Source organism: Lampris incognitus, chromosome 6, assembly GCF_029633865.1.
Source record: "Lampris incognitus isolate fLamInc1 chromosome 6, fLamInc1.hap2, whole genome shotgun sequence".
Taxonomy (NCBI): Eukaryota; Metazoa; Chordata; class Actinopteri; order Lampriformes; family Lampridae; genus Lampris; species Lampris incognitus.
In genome coordinates, this window is record NC_079216.1 from 47,726,521 (window position 1) to 47,746,634 (window position 20,114).

A 20,114-nucleotide genomic window follows, 5' to 3' on the forward strand; every position below is an offset into this window, starting at 1 on the left:
GGCTGGGCTCAAACATAACACCAAGATTTTTGGCTGCCACACTTTTTGAAATCATAGAGTTGTCAATGGTTATTGTTACTTGGTGTCTGTTTCTAGCAGGGCCAACAACCAGCATCTTAGTTTTATCTGAATTTAAAGCAGGAAATTTAGTGAAATCCAGTTTTTCACAGCAGCCAAGCAGGCCTCTAAATTAGTCATTTGAATACAATAATTAGCCCTTATAGGCACATACAGCTGAGTATCATCCACATAGCAATTTAAATTTATTCCATGACTGTGTATAATTTTGCCAAGAGGTGAAATATAAAGGGAGAAAAGTAGAGGGCCAAGAACTGAGCCTGGAGGTACGCCATATTTAACATCAGAGAATTTCGATGTAATGTTATTATAATAATAATATTATTATTTGATCTGCAGAATATTATGTTATCATAATATTATTATAGTAGACACACTGTGTTCTTCCAGATAAGTAGGACTTAAGCCAGGAGAAAGCTAAGCCAGAGATACCAAAATTACAATTTATTCTGTCTAATACGATACGGTGATCAGTGGTGTCAAAGACTGCACTGAGGTCCAGCAGTAGAAGCACAGAGGTGAGGGCATCCAGGTAGCTTAGCAGTCTATTCTGTTGCCTATCAACACGGGGATTGCCGGTTCGAATCCCCGTGTTACCTCCGGCTTGGTTGGGCGTCCCTACAGACACAATTGGCCGTGTCTGTGGGTGGGAAGCTGGATGTGGGTATGTGTCCTGGTTGCTGCACTAGTGCCTCCTCTGGTTGGTCGGGGCGCTGTTTGAGGGGGGAGGGGGAACTGGGGGCAGCAGCATGATCCTCCCATGCACTACATCCCCTCGGTGAAACTCCTCACTGTCAGGTGAAAAGAAGCGGCTGATGACTCCCCATGTATCAGAGAAAGCATGTGGTAGTCTGCAGCCCTCCCCGGATTGGCAGAAGGGGTGGAACAGCGACTGGGACAGCTCGGAAGAATGGGGTAATTAGACTAGTACAATTGGGGAGAAAAGGGGGGGGGTTAAAAAAAAGCACAGAGGTGGAATCAGAGTTTATAGATTGTTCACCACTCTGGTCAGAGCAGTTTCAGCAGAGTGAAAGACCCTGAAAGCTGATTGAAAAGGTTTATATAGATAGTTTTCTTCTATATGGGCCAAAAGTTCTTGATAATGGGTCAAAAGTTGTTGTTGCACAACTCTCTCTGGTACTGTAGAAAAGAATGGAAGATTAGAGACTGGTCGATACTTATTAAGAGAACCTGGATCAAAGTGCGGTTTCTTAAGTAGGGGTTTGACCACAGCTGTCTTAAAACTGCTGGCAATAGTGCCAGTAGTAAGTGATAAATTAGAAATGTCCAGCATTGCAGGTCCCAGGAAAGGCCAGAGGATTTTAAGAAGTTTTTCTGGTAAAGGGTCAAGTAGGCAAGTAATGGGATAGTCAGAGAGACAAAGAAAGTTGACAGGAGTAAAAAGAGATGCAGCATAAGGCAAAGAGAGATGTGGCATATTGTGAGGAGAAAAGGACTTATACCGATTGGCTAGACAGAGGGAGCGAGTTGGGAAGGATGTGCAGTAAGTTGGGGTGATGAAGGATAGAGGTAGAAATGTGCTGACAAGCGAGGAGAGTGTGTTGAGAAGGGGAAATTAATACTTTGAGGGGCTGATGAATGAAGAAAATGAGAGCGCGAGAAGATTGGGTGATGTGAGGATAGTGAATCAGGAAGTACGGTGAATTAGCAAGGATGAAGTGAGAGCATCTATGAAGAGTGAAAAGGCAGTTGGTCCAGATGACATAGCCATGGAGCCATGGAGATGTATTGCAGTGGAGTTTTTAACTAGATTGTTTAACACAATCTTGTAAAGTGAGAGAATGCCTAAGGAGTGGAGAAGAACCATACTGGTACCGATTTTCAAGAATAAGGGTGATGTGCAGAGCTGTAGTAACTATAGAGGCATAAAGTTGATCAGTCACAGCATGAAGATATGGGAAAGAGTAGTAGAAGCTAGGTTAAGAGGAGACGTGACAATTAGCAAGCAGCAGTATGGTTTCATGCCAGGAAAGAGCACTACAGATGTGATATTTGCTTTGAGAGTGTTGATGGAGAAGTATAGTGTCAACTTTTTCTGTGTGGACTGGAGTTTGCATGTTCTTCCCGTGTCTGCGTTGGTTTCCTCTGGGTGCTTTGGTTTCTTCCCACCATCAAAAAGACGTGCATTTTTGGGTTAATACTCCTGTTCCTTGACCAAGGCAATGGAAAGAAGAACTGGAGTTGGCCCGTGGGTGCTGCAGCTGCCCACTGCTCCTATACAATAGGATGGGTTAAATGCAGAAGACAAATTTCATTGTAACCTGTACAATGACTAAAATAAAGTGGCTTTCTTCACTTCTTTCTTCTACTTACTCGAACTGAGTAGTTATTTCGCTCAATGTAACCAATATTTCTGTTAATTTACATAGGTAGTATAGGTTGGACCCTTTAGTCGACTGATTAGCACAGTAGCCCGTGGTGCGGGCGACCCGGGTTCGTGTTCCGGCTGTGGCGGATTCTCAGCTGCCCCCTGAATTCGCTACAGTACTGTAGTGACCGGGGGAGGCGGTCGCTCCAACTGTAAGCGGTTCTGTGCGGGTGGAGTGCAATGGCTGATGGGACTGTAAGTGTTACAGTTAAAATTGTGTTTTAATGATGTCATGTTCATGTTGTGGTTATTGTTGTGTTGTGTTGTTTTGGGGATTCAACTCGGAATAAGTAGAAGACTATTTACTGACTGACTGTAGGACCGTGACAGACTGGTGTCGCCAGTTGTGACATGGGGGGGGTATCATTGTGTGTAGTCAGTTCTGGTCTGTTCTAGCCGGTGTGAAAATAAAAGAGCACTCCCGGGGTCGTGTGGTATATGGGGTACGGGGGTTGCAATTGAAAAGAAATCTCTGCCTCTCGACTCATTCTTCCATGCCGGCTTGCCACAGTACCTTTAACCAGCTCTCTTTATACTCAATATGCTGTAGCGAAGTCTGTCTGTCTGTCTCTCTCTATCTCTCTCTTGCTCTCACTCTCGCTCTCTCATCTGTATTATATATATATATATATATATATATATATATATATATATATATATATATATATATATAATGAGTCAAGTAAATTCTTTGTGAGGTGGCCAATTCATTCCTGTTATTCAGTTGCAGTTGTCTGCAGTTGTAGACATACACTGCTCAAAAAAATAAAGGGAACACCTAAAAACACAATATAGACCTCGATGAATGAAATATTTCAGCTGAAAATCTTTATTTATTAGACAGAGGAATGTGTTTAGAGCAAAATAACCTAAGAATGATCAATGGAAATCAAAATCATTAGCCCATTAAGGTCTGGATTCAGAATCATACTCAAAATCAAAGTGGAAAATGAGAACAAAGGCTGATCCAACTTCTGTGGAAATTCTTCAAGACAATTCAAAATGAGGCTAAGTAGTGTGTGTGGCCTCCACGTGCCTGTATGCACTCCCTACAACGTCTGGGCATGCTCCTGATGAGACGACGGATGGTCTCCTGAGGGATCTCCTCCCAGACCTGGATCAGGGCATCGGTCAACTCCTGGACAGTCTGTGGTGCGACATCGCGTTGGCGGATGGTACGAGACATGATGTCCCAGAGGTGCTCGATTGGATTCAGGTCTGGGGAACATGCAGGCCAGTCCATAGCATCAATGCCCTCGACATACAGGAACTGCTGACACACTCTGGCCACATGAGGACGAGCATTGTCATGCATGAGCAGGAACCCAGGGCTCACTGTACCAGCATATGGTCTGACAATGGGTCTGAGTATCTCATCCCGGTACCTAATGGCAGTCATGGTACCTCTGGCTAGCACGTAGAGGTCTGTGCGGCCCTCCAAGGATATGCCTCCCCAGACCATCACTGACCCACCGCCAAACCAGTCATGCTGGAGGATGTTGCAGGCAGCAGAACGTTCTCCACAGCGTCTCCAGACTCTCTCACGTCTGTCACATGTGTTCAGTGTGAACCTGCTCTCATCTGTGAAGAGCACAGGGCGCCAATGGCGAATCTGCCAACCAAGATGTTCTCTGGCAAAGGTCAATCGGGCTGCACAGTGTTGGGCTGTGAGCACAGGCCCCAATTGTGGACGTCGGGCCCTCATACCATCCTCATGCATTCTGTTTCTCACTGTTTGAGCAAAAAACCTGCACATTAGTGGCCTGTTGAAGGTCGTTTTGTAGGGCTCCGGCAGTGCTCCTCCTGTTCTTCCTTGCACAAAGGACCAGATAGCGGTCCTGCTGCGGGGTTGTTGTCCTCCTGCGGCCCCCTCCACGTCTCCTGGTGTACTGGCCTGTCTCTTGGTACCTCCTCCATGCTCTGGACACTGTGCTGGGAGACACATCAAATCTTCTTGCCACAGCACGCATTGATGTGCCATCCTGGATGAGCTGCACTACCTGAGCAACTTCTGTAGGTTGCAGATACCGCCTCATGCCACCTCTAGTGGTGAGGGCACTAGCAAAATGAAAAACTAACCAAAGATCGGCCAGAAAAGATGAGGACAGGCAAATGGTCTGTGGCCACCACCTGCAAATCCATTCCTTTTATAGGGGTTGTCTTGCAAATTGTCTAATTTCCACCAGGTGGAAATTAGACAATTTACCAACAGGTGAAATTGATTCACAAATCAGTGTTGCTTCCTAACTGGACAGGTTGATATCTCAAAAGTGTGATTGACTTGGAGCTACATTGCATTGCTTATGTGTTCCCTTTATTTTTTTGAGCAGTGTAGATATAAGCACCTATTTTGTAATTATAAATAAATCATGCCAATAGACACACCAACCCCCCCCCACACACACACACACACACACACACACACGCACACTGGACCGTTAGCGATTGCGTGTTTTTGAATTTTTGAATGTGGGCACCTCTCCCTTCCCCATTGGATGTTGTGCACGTGATGTGCATGACGAGGCAGTTAATTATGTGTTCTTTCCCGTGTAACTTTATTGACCGCTGATGATTGCTTATTGCATGAAACAGGCTTGTACTGTCTCATAAAGAATTTACTTGATTCACTGGATTATTTTGTTCCTTATTTGGTGAGCACTTTCCCTACATATATATATATATATATATATATATATATATATTAGAATCTGTACGCACCGGACAAGATTTCGATATCAGAAGCGTTCTGGTTTCCGTTTCCGTTTTAGTCTGAGTAGCATTGAACAATCATGTTTGATTAAGCGGCGATATCTACAGGACCATGCTTTGGTTGCATGTTGGTAATAGTCCGTGTAGGGAGCAAAAGAGGTGGAACACTTTGGCCGAAATGTCATCTGGACCTAAAACACTTACAAAAACTATCAATGTTTATGTATTGTGTGTAGAAATGTTCAACTCATGGCAATTACTTGTGAAACAATACGGTCATAGAAATTGTCTCTCAACTCCAGCTCCATTCGTGTCGCAAGTAAATTGCTAATCCGACTGTAAACAATGACCGCATGGAAGAGGAAGTCTTCATAGGAAACGGAAACGAGCAGCCAGCAGCTACAACTGGTAGCCCCGAAGTATTGGCTGTTGTCCCCAGAGCTATTGCTCTCTCTCGCTATATCACACTGAAGTACCAACTGACATCAACCAGACGAGAGGCTCCCTGTCTTTGTCATGATTTGCAGTCCACCTTAGGACATGGAGACTATTCAATGATATATCATGATGGTCATATAATGAGACAGGACAATGACTTGAATGGGTCAATTTAAATCTCAAATCCTTTCCCTTTTTGTCTCTTTGTCCCTGCTTAGACACACATGTACACACACGCACAAATCTCTCTATACTGGGTCAAATACTGATAACGTTTCTTCAGTCATAAACTATAACTCTCCATGTCTCTGTATGGGACCAAATTAATGTGAATGAACTGTTTAACCATTTAGCCATCCTGCCAATATTACTCAGCAGACAATTTCATGAACAACGTTGTAACTCAAATATACCACCCAAAATTAACTGAAATATTAATTTAAGGTTTTAAGGGCATTCTTGCCGTATAACTATACTGCCATTTAGTGACCATACAGTGAATCCGGAAAGTATTCACACCCCTTCAGTTTCCCCACATTTTGTTATGTTACAGCCTTATTCCAAAATGGATTAAATTCCTTTGTTTTCTCATCAATCTAGACACAATACCCCACAATGACAAAGTGAAAAAGGTTCTGTAGAAATGTTTGCAAATTTATTAAAAATAAAAAACTGAAATATTGCATGTACATAAGTATTCACACCCTTTGCTATGACACTCAAAATTGAGCTCAAGTTCATCCTGTGTCTACTGATCATCCTTGAGATGTTTCTACATCTTGATTGGAGTCCACCTGTAGTAAATTCAATTGATTGGACATGATTTGGAAAGGCACACACCTGTCTATATAAGGTCCCACTGTTGACAGTGCATGTCAGAGCAGAAACCAAGCCATGAAGTCAAAGGAATTGTCTGTGGATCTCCGAGACAGGATTGTATCGAGGCACAGATCTGGGGAAGGGTACAAAAAATGTCTACAGCTTTGAAGGTCCTGAAGAGCACAGTGGTCTCCATCATTCATAAATGGAAGAAGTTTGGATCTACCAGGACTCTTCCTAGAGCTGGCCGCCCAGCCAAACTGAGCAATCGGGGGGGGGGGGGCCTTGGTCAGGGAGGTGACCAAGAACCCGATGGTCCCTCTGACAGAGCTCCAGCGTTCCTCTGTGGAGATGGGAGAACCTTCCAGAAGGACAACCATCTCTGCAACACTCCACCAATCAGGCCTTTATGGTAGAGTGGCCAGACAGAAGCCTCTGCTCAGTAAAAGGCACATGACAGCCCACTTGGAGTTTGCCAGAAAGCACCTAAAGGACTCTCAGACCATGAGAAACAAGATTCTCTAGTCTGATGAAACCAAGATTGAACTATTTGGCCTGAATGCCAAACGTCACGTCTGAAGGAAACCAGGCACCTCTCATCACCTTGCTAATACCATCCCTACAGTGAAGCATGTTGGTGGAAGCATCATGCTGTGGGGATGATTTTCAGGGGCAGGAACTGGGAGACTAGTCAGAATCGAGGGAAAGATGAATGGAGCAAAGTACAGTGAGATCCTTGATGAAAACCTGTTCCAGAGCGCTCAGGACCTCAGACTGGGGCCAAGGTTTACCTTTCAACATGACAACGACCCTAAGCACACAGCCAAGACAACGAAGGAGTGGCTTCGGGACAAGTCTGTGAATGTCCTTGAGTGGCTCAGCCAGAGTCCAGACTTGAACCCCATTGAACATCTCTGGAAAGGCCTGAAAATAGCTGTGCAGGGACGCTCCCCATCTAACCTTACAGAGCTCGAGAGGATCTGCAGAGAAGAATGGGAGAAATACCCCAAATATAGGTGTGCCTAGCTTTTAGCTTCATACCCAAGAAGACTTGAGGCTGTAATCGCTGCCAAGGGTGCCTCAACCAAGTACTGAGTAAAGGGTGTGAATACTTATGTGCATGCAATATTTCATTTTTTTATATTTAATAAATTTGCAAAAATTTCTACAAAACCTTTTTCACTTTGTCATTATGGGGTATTGTATGTAGATTGATGAGGGAAAAAAAGGAATTTAATCCATTTTGGAATAAGGCTGTAATGTAACAAAATGTGGGGAAAGTGAAGGGGTGTGAATACTTTCCAGATGCGCTGTAGGTAGTTAAGTCTTTCTGGTCAAACTATATTGTGTTAATTGTGTTTTATTATTTTCTTTTTCATTTTATTGGTGTTAACTGCACTTTCTGCCGTTAATGATGTTTTAAAGAGCTAGTTTTAATTGGTTTTTGTAAGAGCTATTGTTGCACTCTGTCTCCTATAGGGGTGGGAATCACAGAGTAACTCATGATATGATACTATCACGATACGTTGCCCACGATAACAATAGTATCACGAACGATACAGCGATTCTGTGATACTTGATACATTGTAAGACAATCATCTATGATACATCACGATATCTGTATAACTGAAGAAGAAAAGGTACCCCTAAAAAGGCAAAAAGCAGGAATTTTGTATTTATTCACTTCATTATGGTGTCTGTTTCACAGAATTTGACAACTAAAATGAAACAATGTACAGCAAAGTGTATAGAGTCTTAGCTTAGTGCCTCTTTAACACACACACACACACTGACTGCAACTTGTCCATGTCCACGTGTGCCATCATTCCAATGTAAAATAGCCATAAACTGGTAAAACACCTAACTGCCAGAAAGCAGAACAGCTCTGGGTTAAAGTGTTTAAAGGAAGGATACAACTATGCCTCACTAAGATAGTTTCAGTCTGTGCAAATTAACTTTACAGAAAACTAAAAACAACAAGGTGGCTATGCATGTTCGTGGTGTTGCCCGTGTACTTAACTTTCACAAGTCAGTTCTTGCGTATCACGTAGTCTTCGTCGGTTTTGTTTGTCCCATCAGTGTTGTCAAAGCTGAATTGGGCTCAGATTTTCGACTTGAAAGATGACTGTGCCTCTATGATTTGCTTCGTCCCGCTGTCCACGCTGTCCGCCATTTTCCCCCTGTGAGTTTCTTCTTCACCACAAGTTTACCCTCATTCATTTGATAAGTGCCACCATGAGGAGTCATGAAGTAGTTACTCTGGTTAGTCAAATTGGCGGGAAAATACGTTTAGAGCGCCTGCATAATTTAATAAGAAATATCCATATTTGGTGCCAGCGTATCGATAAGGTATTGCAAGAGGAAGTAATACAATATCGATATTTAATACCGTATCGATATTTTGTCCCACCGCTAGTCTCCTACCACATGGCACCACCGGAAGTCCCAGTTTTTATCTTAATATGATAGCGATTAAAAGGTTTGAAAATGTGTGTGCATGTAAATTTGCTTAATTGTAGTTATAATATTTAAAAACATTTTTCTTTCTTTTTTCTTGGCCAAAGAAATGGGAAAGGAAAATGGTTTTACATTTTTAATGCATATGGTGTGAATTCAATAGAAATCTGGGGAAATGGTGTCCAGGCGGCGTAGTGGTCTTTTCCGTTGCCTACCAACACGGAGATCGGCAGTTCAAATCCCCACGTTACCTCTGGCTGGGTCGGGCATCCCTACAGACACAATTGGCCGTGTCTGCGGGTGGGAAGCCAGATATGGGTATGTGGCCTGGTCGCTGCACTAGCGCATCCTCTGGTCGGTCAGGCGCCTGTTTGGGGGGGAGGGCAACTGGGGGGAATAGCGTGATCCTCCCACGCGCTATGCCCCCCTGGTGAAACTCCTCACTGTCAGGTGAAAAGAAGCGGCTGGTGCCTTCACATGTATCGGAGGAGGCATGTGGTAGTCTGCAGCTCTCCCTGGATCGGCAGAGGGGGTGGAGCAGCGACCGGGAGGGGGTGGAGCAGCGACCGGGATGGCTTGGAAGAGTGGGGTAATTGGCCAAGTACAATTTCTGAGAAAAAGGGGGAAAAATAAAATAAAAAAGAAAGAAACAAGGAAATCTGGGGAAATTAATTTGTCAGTTGAAAATTGAGCTGATCATGATTCATATTTTATAGGCTAGAGATGAAATGGTTACCAGTTTCATGATAAAACACAGTAAAATTCCAGACTGTTAGTATTACAATTTCAAGTTTTAATCATCATAAAAAATGTGTGATTATCGCGCTGAGAAAAACTCATGGTCTAACAGTACCCAAAGTTAGCAACAGTCTCCCAGATGCAGGACTTCTTCTTATTCAGAGTTTATTGGCGGTTTGGAAACCAGCTTAGAGATGACAACTGTACTGGGGGTGAATTTTTATTTAAATTATATTGAGGCTTAAAGTTATGCCTAATTAGGGGCGCGTCTGCTCTAAGTGACAGGTGGATCAGGACCTGGTTGCAAGCCATGAACTTGTCAATAATAATAATAATAATCACATTTATATAGCACTTTTCTAGACACCCAATGGTCATCCGGGTTCTAAATGTCTTGGTTCGGCACCGCAGCATGCACACAGAAGTTGTGTCAAGAGCTATGGCAACTTTGCCTAATTTCCAATACCTCCTCTGCCTGCAATGGCATAATGTACAAAACAAGCTAAAAGAAGGAAGACTTTGGAGCAGAAGAGAGAGACAAAGAAAGCTCTAAATAAAAAGAGAGATCAGACAAGGGTCAACATCAGAGAGGTATTTTCAAGATGGCGAGAACTGCGGGAGTAAGGGGCTGAATGGCGATGCAGAGTGATATGAGGCAGCAGAAAGAGAGGTGGAAGGTTTTGCATTTGAATGTTCATGTAGCCTACTGCAGTTTTAAGTCAAAATAATGAGGGAAATTTTGAATAATTTCCCCCCAGAATCCCTAGTTTCTCTACCTAGACTACTAAGGCAAGCCCTATAGGAATAGTGAGATGTTGGTATCCCTGATCTCGCAGCAGTATATCCACTGATGAACCGTATTTCCCACAATAATTTATGTGATAAGTCTTAAAAATATGAGAGGCTTAACAAATAATTCGTCCTTCAGCACAACAATTTCAGTGTCAGTCAAATAATTGATTGCACATTTCTAAACAGTGATTTTTCTTTATCAAAATTTGATGTGGGCGCCGAGCAGATATGAGACATGCTGTGATCTGTGGGTGTGCCATTTTTTTGGGGGGGGGGGTTCTTGTCTGAAAAGCATGTAGCTTGGGTAATGAGGGGCCACTGAGGGACCTATCTATGAGAGCCATGTTTTGTGTTTATAGCAATCTGTCCCCTTTTTCTCTAGGTCACTGTTCTGTTTTGCTGCTGTAAGGTGGAACAGCTCTGCTGTGCCTTGTGAGCAGTGACAGACTGACAGTAGGACTGACAGACCCCTCCGCACCCTGCCTTCCTTTTCATGGATGCCAGGGTGGTCCTGCTGCAGTTGTGGACACTCCATGTCCTGACAGCGCCATTGAAGTGGACTGATGCTGCAGAGGTGTACACCAACACTTGGGCGGTCCAGATTAAAGGGGGCCAAGAGGTCGCTGACTGCATTGCCAGGAAACATGGCTTCATCAACCACGGCAATGTAAGTTGAGTGTGTGTGACTAAGCGTGTGTATACATGCAGGCATCTGTTTCACTTTAACACAGACCTGTTACACAAAGAGGCTGAGCCTTAGAATGCCTGACTGTACACCTCAAGGCTATCCAGCGTGTCCAGCTGATTGCAGGCTGCAGTGGTAATAGTCTTCTGTAGCGAATGACTTCAGCTTAACTGGGCAGACCTGGCTTCTGGCAGACCCATGGGCATTTTGAGAGGGATGGATGGCGGTTATGTTTACAGAGTTATATTTAACAAGACTTGGTTAAAACCAAGTATATGGCTAGACGGTGTCTACATTTATTAAACGACTGTTTTTGAGCGACTATGTTTAAAAAGCGACTGTTTTGACAACGGTTCCAAGTGTTTGTACTGCTTTCACAGTTTTACTCTTTGAGATTTCAAAAGCCTTTTTTTTTAATTAATCAAGGTGTCATGAGGCACAGTTGGCAGATGAGCTGAGAAAGACTATTGTCAGAGGGAAGAATAAATTGGCAAGAGACTAGGAAAGTTACTTTTTTTTTCTATGGTGGGTAAACATACTGAATATTAACATGCCTCCGAGGGTAAGCGTTTTCTTATTTGGGCTCGCAGCTGGCTAAGTTTCTGTTTGGTCCTCTCTTCCCCAGTCACTCTTCTTGAGACCTCACTCCATTTGCATGCGTCTTTTAGGACCCATCTGAGTGCTACACACCCCAGTGAACAGCCCTCTGAATTACTTTTTAGAATTATGCATTGGAAATTCTGCATATTTCAATACAAAACCCTTCCTACCTAAAAAAGAGAGGATTTTCTCCAAAGTGGGCTTGCACATTTAATTTAGATTTTTCTGTTGCTTTTTTTAATTTAGGATGGTGTTTTTTCTTGAGCACAAAGCCAGATGTTGTTGGCCTTCCTGTTAGCAAAGTTGAGCGGAGCAGCTGCCATGCAGACCAAGACGGGGGAGATTAGAAGTGTCTCCTTATTAAATGGTCTTTTTTATCTTCCCAGTCGCATTTAATTGTCTTCGCAGTATGCACAGATTTTAAGCTTGTCAAAGGGACTTGGATACTCAGCTGTAATGTAGAGCTCATTGTACATGGATTTGGCAGCTTGCATTTGTTTGCACTGTAAAACCTCGGTTCTCTTCAGAAGAGGGGTCTTGCATTAGAGGAAGAGGCCTCTAATGCCCTTTTCCCACTGGCCAAAAAAACCCGCTAACATCTGCCTTTTTACATTGACCAAAGGCGGACATTAGCGGGACTTTGCGGGTTTTTTGGCCAGTGGGAAATTAGAGACCTTATTTTGTAACTTTGAATTCTAGACTCATAATCCGTTTTTAAGCTTTGTAAACAAGGGTAACGTGAAACATTTGGTATATTGCTCAGATATCGCCCACTTACTCAGACACTCGCCCAGAAACACCATTCTGCAGAACTGAAAACAAGATTGCTCTTCCTCTGATAGGCCAATTCTTCTTTCTCCTTTTTTAGTTTTTATTTCATGATCAATTTCAGTTCACTCTATTTTACCCCCCCCCTCCCCTCCCTCCTTCATCATTCAAGCCAAAGACCGTTAAGGCGCCTAGGAATTCATTTTGCCTGTTAAAGAGCCAGAATAATGAGGAAGCTATTGGGTTTTTTCCCCCCCCTCCCTCTGTTCATGACTCATTTCATCTGAAGAGCATAACTGGAGGCAGCCACAAGACTGAGTCCTTTTAATCCTGCTGTCTGTCACCAAGGAAGGTCTGATGCCATATGGGAGCCTGTCAATTCAGAGTGTGCCGATGAACTGCTCAGGTCCCAGAGCGAAACAGAGGGGTGCACACCCCCCTATCACACACCCCACCCACTTAATTCTTTCTCTGTTCTTCTGGTTTCAGACTGCACAAACACCACCACACACAGACAGTCCTCTCTTTATCCACGGATGTCTTGCTTCCTGATGACAGCCAGTGATGAAGCTGCCCCACACAGTTTAGATAAGGGAGAGGTAGATTTATATGTAGGTGGAGGGAAGTCTGACAACGAGTGAAACAAAATGGAAAATCTGGATAATTCTCGATTTACCATTGGTACAATAAAAAAGGAAGGGGGAACTAAGAAGAGTAGTGATGGCGAGGAGGGGGATTTACTGGGAGAATCTGGCTTGAGGCAGAGGTGGAGATAATGTAGTATAGCACAAAGAAACTGGAAGGCGGGTTATTGAAAGAAGGCAGACATGAAGAATGCCGGCTGAATTTTTAGTATTACCCGTAGCCTGGAGTAAGATTATGCAAGCCTACATCCTAAATCAGTCATTGTTTCACAGACGCACCACAGTAATGAGGCACAATTGAGCCCCTTTTGCCAAAGAAGGTACAAAGAGAGACGGATGATGTATAGTTTGTATGCAGTCCAAAGTGCCTGCACTAAAATGGCAGTGTGGTTTATTTGAGGGGATGATTTAGGTAAGGTTCTGTATCCCCAGGAATTCTGGCAGTGATGAGTAAACAGCTTAGTCATCCCTCTTTTCTCCTTGGTGGTTGTCCTCCAGGACATTTAAAGAGAGCCAGGGAAGTTGATGTGTAATCAGGAAGTAATGGGATTTTTATCACTAATGAGATTAGGGGATCATCGTGTAACTGATTTGTTCACTACAGTGCTCCCTAAATGACTTATCAGCCTATATTAGATAATATCCAAATGTGAGTTTGCATTAAACCTGGAAGTTTTGATCGTCTTTGTGAGTCAGGTCGTATGTGTTTGTGACAGGGATCTAGTTCAGAGTTAACACATAAATATAATGTTTCTGGTGTGTCTTTGAGCTATATAAAGGAGAGCAGCATCTTTAGATCTTTAGTTCTGTAATGGGTTCAGTAGTGGTTTTGGTTTTATGTATGTATGTATGTGTGGGAGTTTTCAGGCCACGGTTTTGGACTTAGTGAGCCAAGTCAGAGTCATTGTTTTTTGTGCGGTAGGGCAGGCTGTCTGGGTGATGATCAACTGAATCACCCTGTGTAGTAGACATCTATTATCAGTCTGTCTGTTTCTCTCTCTGACTTTCTCTCTGTCACTCTGTCTCTCTCTCTCTCAGTGTCTGTGTTGATATATACTTGCATTTACTTTCAGGGTTTCTTATTTTCCAAGTAAACACTCCGTAGAGACATAAAACATTAGTGATAATTTGCCATTGAATGCCTCACACAAAAAAATACCCATTGCTTTCCTGTCCATCTATTCGCAGTGCTACCCGGCATTGAGGCTCTTACTTTAAAGTTGCTGCAACATACTGCTGTAAACTTGGCATTGCAGAGTGAATTGATTTTGATTTGATTCTGATATTTCATTAATCCCCATAGGGAAATTCTTGCTCTGCATTTAACCCATCCTAGCTGTGTAGCTAGGAGCAGTGGGCAGCCGTCGTGCAGCGCCCCGGGGACCAACTCCAGTTCGTCTTACATTGCCTCTGTCAGGGGCACAGACAGGAGTATAAACCCTAACATGCATGTCTTTTTTGATGGGGGGGGGGGGGACTGGAGCACCTGGAGAAAACCTACCACAGACACGAGGAGAACATGCAAACTCCACACAGAGGACAGCCTGGGATGACCCACAAGATTGGACAACCCCAGGGTTCGAATGTAGGACCTTCCTGCTGTGAGGCAATGGCACTAATTACTGGCCCAGTGTAGCGAATTCCAATGTAGCGATTTCAGGGGGGCAGCCGGAACTCTGCCACAGTCGGGAACCAAACCTGGGTAGCCCAGACCACAGGCGACCGCACTAATCAGTCAACTAAAGGGTCTGACCCATTAGCTAAGGGCTAGCGAGTCTAGTCATCTGTGCTCATTACACTATCCCCCTCCTTCGGGAAGCGCGTCCCCATGCTTCAGCATATACAACAACAGCAATGAATGGGCCTTTTCTAAATGGGGTGGGGTTTAGGGGTTGACCTAGATCAGTTTTAGATTAGCTGATGATACAATATTATTGCAAAGTCCAATATTCCCATCATAATATTCTATCGTGTGTGTGTGTGTGTGTGTGTGTGTATGTGTGTGTGCGCGCATGCGTGCATGCGTATGTGAGTGTGCATGGTTGTAGGGTAATACCATCAGTGTTGATACACAAACGTGCACACTTTGAGAGGGGTGTAATGCAGGTGCATGTGGTGGCATTGTACATTACTCTATTGACAGCTCCTGCCGACTCAATAATGCACCAGCTAATCTCTCTATCTGTGTTTCATGTGTCTCTTTGTCTATCTCTCCAGTACATTTCCCATTTCCAAGAGATTCTTGTCTTTATCAGCTCAACACACCATGTTCACTCATAAAACCCAAACTAAATCATTTTGCTGCAGGCAGACTCATTGCCAGCACCTGCAATTTCCACTGTCTATTTCCCGCAGGGTTTCAAATGTAGAATGACGAGTGCCTCTCCAGAAAAGCTGCAAAGAATTTCCACTGGCACTAATGAAGCTCAAGAGAAACAGTCTGTGGAAGTGTTAATTTATGTTAAATTTGCCAAGAGATCTTCTGTCGCAAGAAAATAGTTGGATGGTTTCTCTGGAGAATGCTTTGCTTTGATTAATCAAACAAGGTTATTAATCAACCAGCTTACATTTCTGGCTTTTCTCCCCTTTTTTTCCCCTCATAATCTCCTCACCTTCCATTCCTCCTTTTGTTTTTGTTTTTTTGTTTTTTTTTTTCTCTCCTGGGTAGATGGAGTGTGTGTGTGTGTGTGTGTGTGTGTGTGTGTGTGTGTGTGTGTGTGTGTGTGTGTGTGTGTGTGTGTGTGTTTTAAACAGGGTTTTTTGGGGGGTTTTTGCCAGTGTGTTTTCTCTTTTGATAGCAGAGGGGAACCGTCAGGGTCTAAAAGATATTATAAAAAAATATTTAAAAAGTCATCAGTTCTAATTTTATTATTAATTCCTAATTTGACAGTCAACATCTAATCAAAATGTTTCTGAGGCAGTAAACCCTTGAAACTTGCCTATTCAGTTTGTGTTGGAATGTGAAAGGTTAAATGAAAGAAGCTCCTTTGTCTCCCTATCAGAATTTTGCTGCCTCTGTAGTTGCTAGGGAGAAAATGCTATGCTTTCAGCTCTGTGTTTGGTTGTCCAGCTATAATTTTAGAGGTCCGAGCAATAGTAATTCAATGAGAGAGTAATTTCAAATGACCATAAAATTAACCAATCATATCTTCCTTTCAAATGGGTGGGCTTTGTTATCGCTAACTTTATGACAAATTTTGCCCACTTTGATGGGACACAAATCACATCCATCATCATCATCCATACCGCTTATCCTGCTCTCAGGGTCGCGGGGATGCTGGAGCCTATCCCAGCAGTCATTGGGTGGCAGGCAGAGAGACACCCTGGACAGGCTGCCAGGCCATAACAAGGCATTTACTCTATATTTTTAAGAAAAAAATCAAGATTATCTCAAATCATGTTTCTTGTTTTAGTGAATATTCCTTATAACAGGTCTTATAATAACAAATCACAAGCTAGCAACAAAAAAAACCCATAAAATGTAGTTACAGGGCTCGAGAGTGCGACCAATTTGGTCGCACATGCAACCAAAATTTTTAAGAGTGCAACTGAAAAAAATTATAGGTCGCACTGGTGCACCCGTTGCTGCTCGGGTGAACACTGAAATCTCTTTCGCAAGCGCAGCATCTCTCTGTGTTCTCCTGACGGTATCGTGGTCTAAACCAATAAGCGACAGAGCTCGGGTGGGTCCTTGCCTCTGATTGACTGTGGTCCTTTTCACTGCTCTAAGTAGTGTCAGTTCAAAAAATGCGAGCGATCTGAGCAGGCTGAGCGCCAGAGAACTTGAATGGGAAAATTGAGCACTCTTTTTATTTTCAAATGTTTTATTTTACTTGAAATGTTTAAATCTAACATGTTCAATATCAGTTCATTGAAGCACTTTAAGCACAAACACTTTTATTTGGAAATGTTTAAATGTTTTAAATGTTCAATTTAAGCTCAGTGTAGCACTTTAAACACTTTATTTTTCTTTATATATTCTTCATATATATATATATATATATATATATATATATATATATTCTTTATATATTGTGTTTAAAATAAAGACAAGCTTTTTCTACACCTTATTGTTTTAAAAAATCATTCACATTATATGACAGAAGAGCGATAAAAAGGAGACCTTTTGGTGTTAAAGGCGATGCAATGAAAAATGTGGGTGCACCTAAATTTTGTGCTGGTGCACCTAAAAGAAAAAGTTTGGCGCACCAGTGCAACCAATGCAAAAAGTTAGTGTAGAGCCCTGAGCTAGCTAATAAGCCTGTTGGTTCATGATGGAAGCCACAAGTAACATTACCGCTGGTGAGGAGGACATCATTGCAAATTTATTATCCACACCGTTTTCAAGATTAACCTCTAATTAGAAGTTGGAGTTAATCAGCAAAGGAAGACCTACACCAGAGTTTAATTTGGTAAATTATTTAAAATCTAATGGGCTGCCATGCCAACTGATTGTCTGGCCGCCATTGCCACTGTTTTGCATGCATATGTTAAGGTTTATTTGGGAAAATGGTCATTATGCATAATTACCGGTCAGTCTGTAAATTTACCAACTCAGTGGTAATTGTGCACCTTTACCGTAACACATATATGTACCGTAACACATAATAGGTCACTGTGCCAATTTAATGATATTATTTATTAACATATTGCTTGTTTATGGTGGTGGGTTCCCAAATTATTGCAGTTCACTGTCCATGGTTCTGAAGTGTCTATCGCTAATGTTTGCGCTATCATGATGTACAAATAAATTTAGGGTTTTTTTTGTTGTTTTTTTTTTTGTGGTAGGAGGGGGTGGCTGTCATGTATTTTGTACATAGTTTTGCACCGCGGCCTGTTGTCACCATATTCCACTGAAGTGCACAAACAGTGTGATGGTGCAATTATTTGTAAGGAGGATTTCATTTTATTTAGAAATTAGCTGTTTTTTTGTTTTGCTGATAACACTCTCGCCGTGCTGTTTGCTCATTGCATTGCCGAGGCTGGACTGGTGTCTTAATTTTTGTTTCAGAGCTGGAATTACCACAGGTAAATTTTGCAGTACTATAGGAGAGGACAAAGAAAGCTACACTAGTGGTTTGCTTTTTTTTTTTTTTACCTGACAAGGGAAGAGTGGTCAGAAGGCCAAGGTTTAAAAGTCATGGTTAGCTACGGATTGTTGTGGGATTTGGTCATTTACGCACCAGTATGCACCCAAGCCCTGGTGATTAGCAGCCTCCTGGCACTCAAGGCTTCAGTGTGTTCTCGCCTGGTATTGCCATGGAGAGAATTGCCAACATATTCCTTTCTGCAGATTGTGTCCAATGTGGTGGTGGGTTTTTTGTCAGTCAATAAAAGGCCCTGTTTTTTCATTTGTGGCAAACAAAAACCAAAAAAAAAAACCAACCACAAGATGGTTCAAAATTGTAGTCTACTCTTCATTTAAGAAAATGGTCCTCTCCCTGCTACCTATGTAAATGATTTTTGGCATTTGAATATCAGACGGTCCAGAAATTGAGTTCCCTAACTGACACTGTAACGTTAACAGCAATGTGCAAGTTTGATGTACATAGCTGTTTTTTATTTTATGCTGTTTATTTTAATTATTTTGTCTGTTTTAGCTGATATTTCTACTTTTTAAAAAAAAAACAACCTGTCACCACCACAAATAGCCCAAAGGTCCCTATGAGAAATGGCCCTGTAAGATTGCCCCTGCTACTGCACTTTACACAGTCTTTTTAAGTCTTACCTTACAATTTCACCTGATCTACTCTTCTATCACCCTCTGCCTCAGATTTTTCCTCCAACCTTCCCATCGCCTCTTTCTTCGTTCATACATAATTTGCCTGTACTTTTCCTCCATAATGTGGCCCTTCCAGCCCCCTTTTTCTTCTGTCCTCCCTCACATCTCACCCTCTGCTCTTTCTTCAGTATCTCTACATGGCACTTTATCTCTGTGTTTACAGAGCTGAGTGAAGTGTACCTCTTGAGTCTCAGAGCTGTCTCCCATGTAAATCCACCACTTCATTACATGGAGCCTGCAGCCACAGACATTTTATCCGTTTCCATAATGACTCATGTAGATGACTTGGTACACTGCCAGAGATCCCCAGAAATAAAACATACTCAAAAAATGCATTACTCAACTGTTTCATGTTTGACTCATAAAGCTCGGGCTCTACTTACACTCACTGCAATCTGTTAATTTTTAAGTTTGCAATCAAGATTTTTTTTGACTGTTGGCAAAGAAAGAGTAAGGTGAGGGAGGAGGTTGTTGTTATAGCAACAAAGAGTGGCTGTCAGGTTAGACAGCTGGCGAACTCGTAGACCAGACAGTATAGATCAAGTGAGTTGAGAGGGCTCAAGCTTATCGGATTGATCTCGGTACCTTTGAGACAGAGAGCCAGTCATGCATCTGTGCTGTCTGATTTAATTTAAGTCTTGTGTCTTAAGGGAGACTTTTCTTTAACTCCTCGCATCCATAAAGTGTTCATTATTGACTTGGGGTGGCCCAAAATAAATTAAGTATGGAACTCTCTAAAGAAAATCCTTTTGTTCTCTTTGACAACCAACTATTAAAGCCTTGACCCCCGTAGCCACTGTGTTGGGTTGAATGACTCATCAAGAAGTTTGTGTTTTGTAGGTAAAGCATTTCACTGTCAAAGGTGACCGACCACTCCTTAGAGGTTGACCGATATGGGTTTTTCTGATTTTGAGAGGGCAATTGGGGCCAATGGCTTATGTGATGTCATTTTTTTTTTGTTTATTTTTTTATTTACCACTGTTTCTCAACCCAGGTAGGCCTGCTTGCTGGGTTCGAATCAAAGGGGAGCTTGGCTCCCCTGAAAGCCTACTTTGAGAGATTTAGGGGGAGCTCTGAAACATCCTCCATTTTTGTGTCACAGGTTATACATTTTTATTTTTCTGTACATTAAGGTCCCTGAAAATGAATAATAATGGAAAAAAATATGCCAATGTTGTGTTTATTCGCTCATCATATTCCAATTTCCGAAATTTT

General features: G+C 42.5%; 1 protein-coding gene across 1 annotated transcript in view; it reads left to right on the forward strand.

The window, feature by feature from the left end:
* Positions 1–20,114, forward strand: part of furinb (furin (paired basic amino acid cleaving enzyme) b) — a 153,582-nt gene that overhangs the window by 11,245 nt on the left and 122,223 nt on the right. The window contains exon 2 of the mRNA XM_056281614.1: positions 10,803–11,087. Within this exon, the coding sequence (XP_056137589.1) occupies positions 10,914–11,087 (174 nt within the window). The 5' untranslated portion in view covers positions 10,803–10,913. The remainder of the gene's footprint in view (positions 1–10,802; positions 11,088–20,114) is intronic.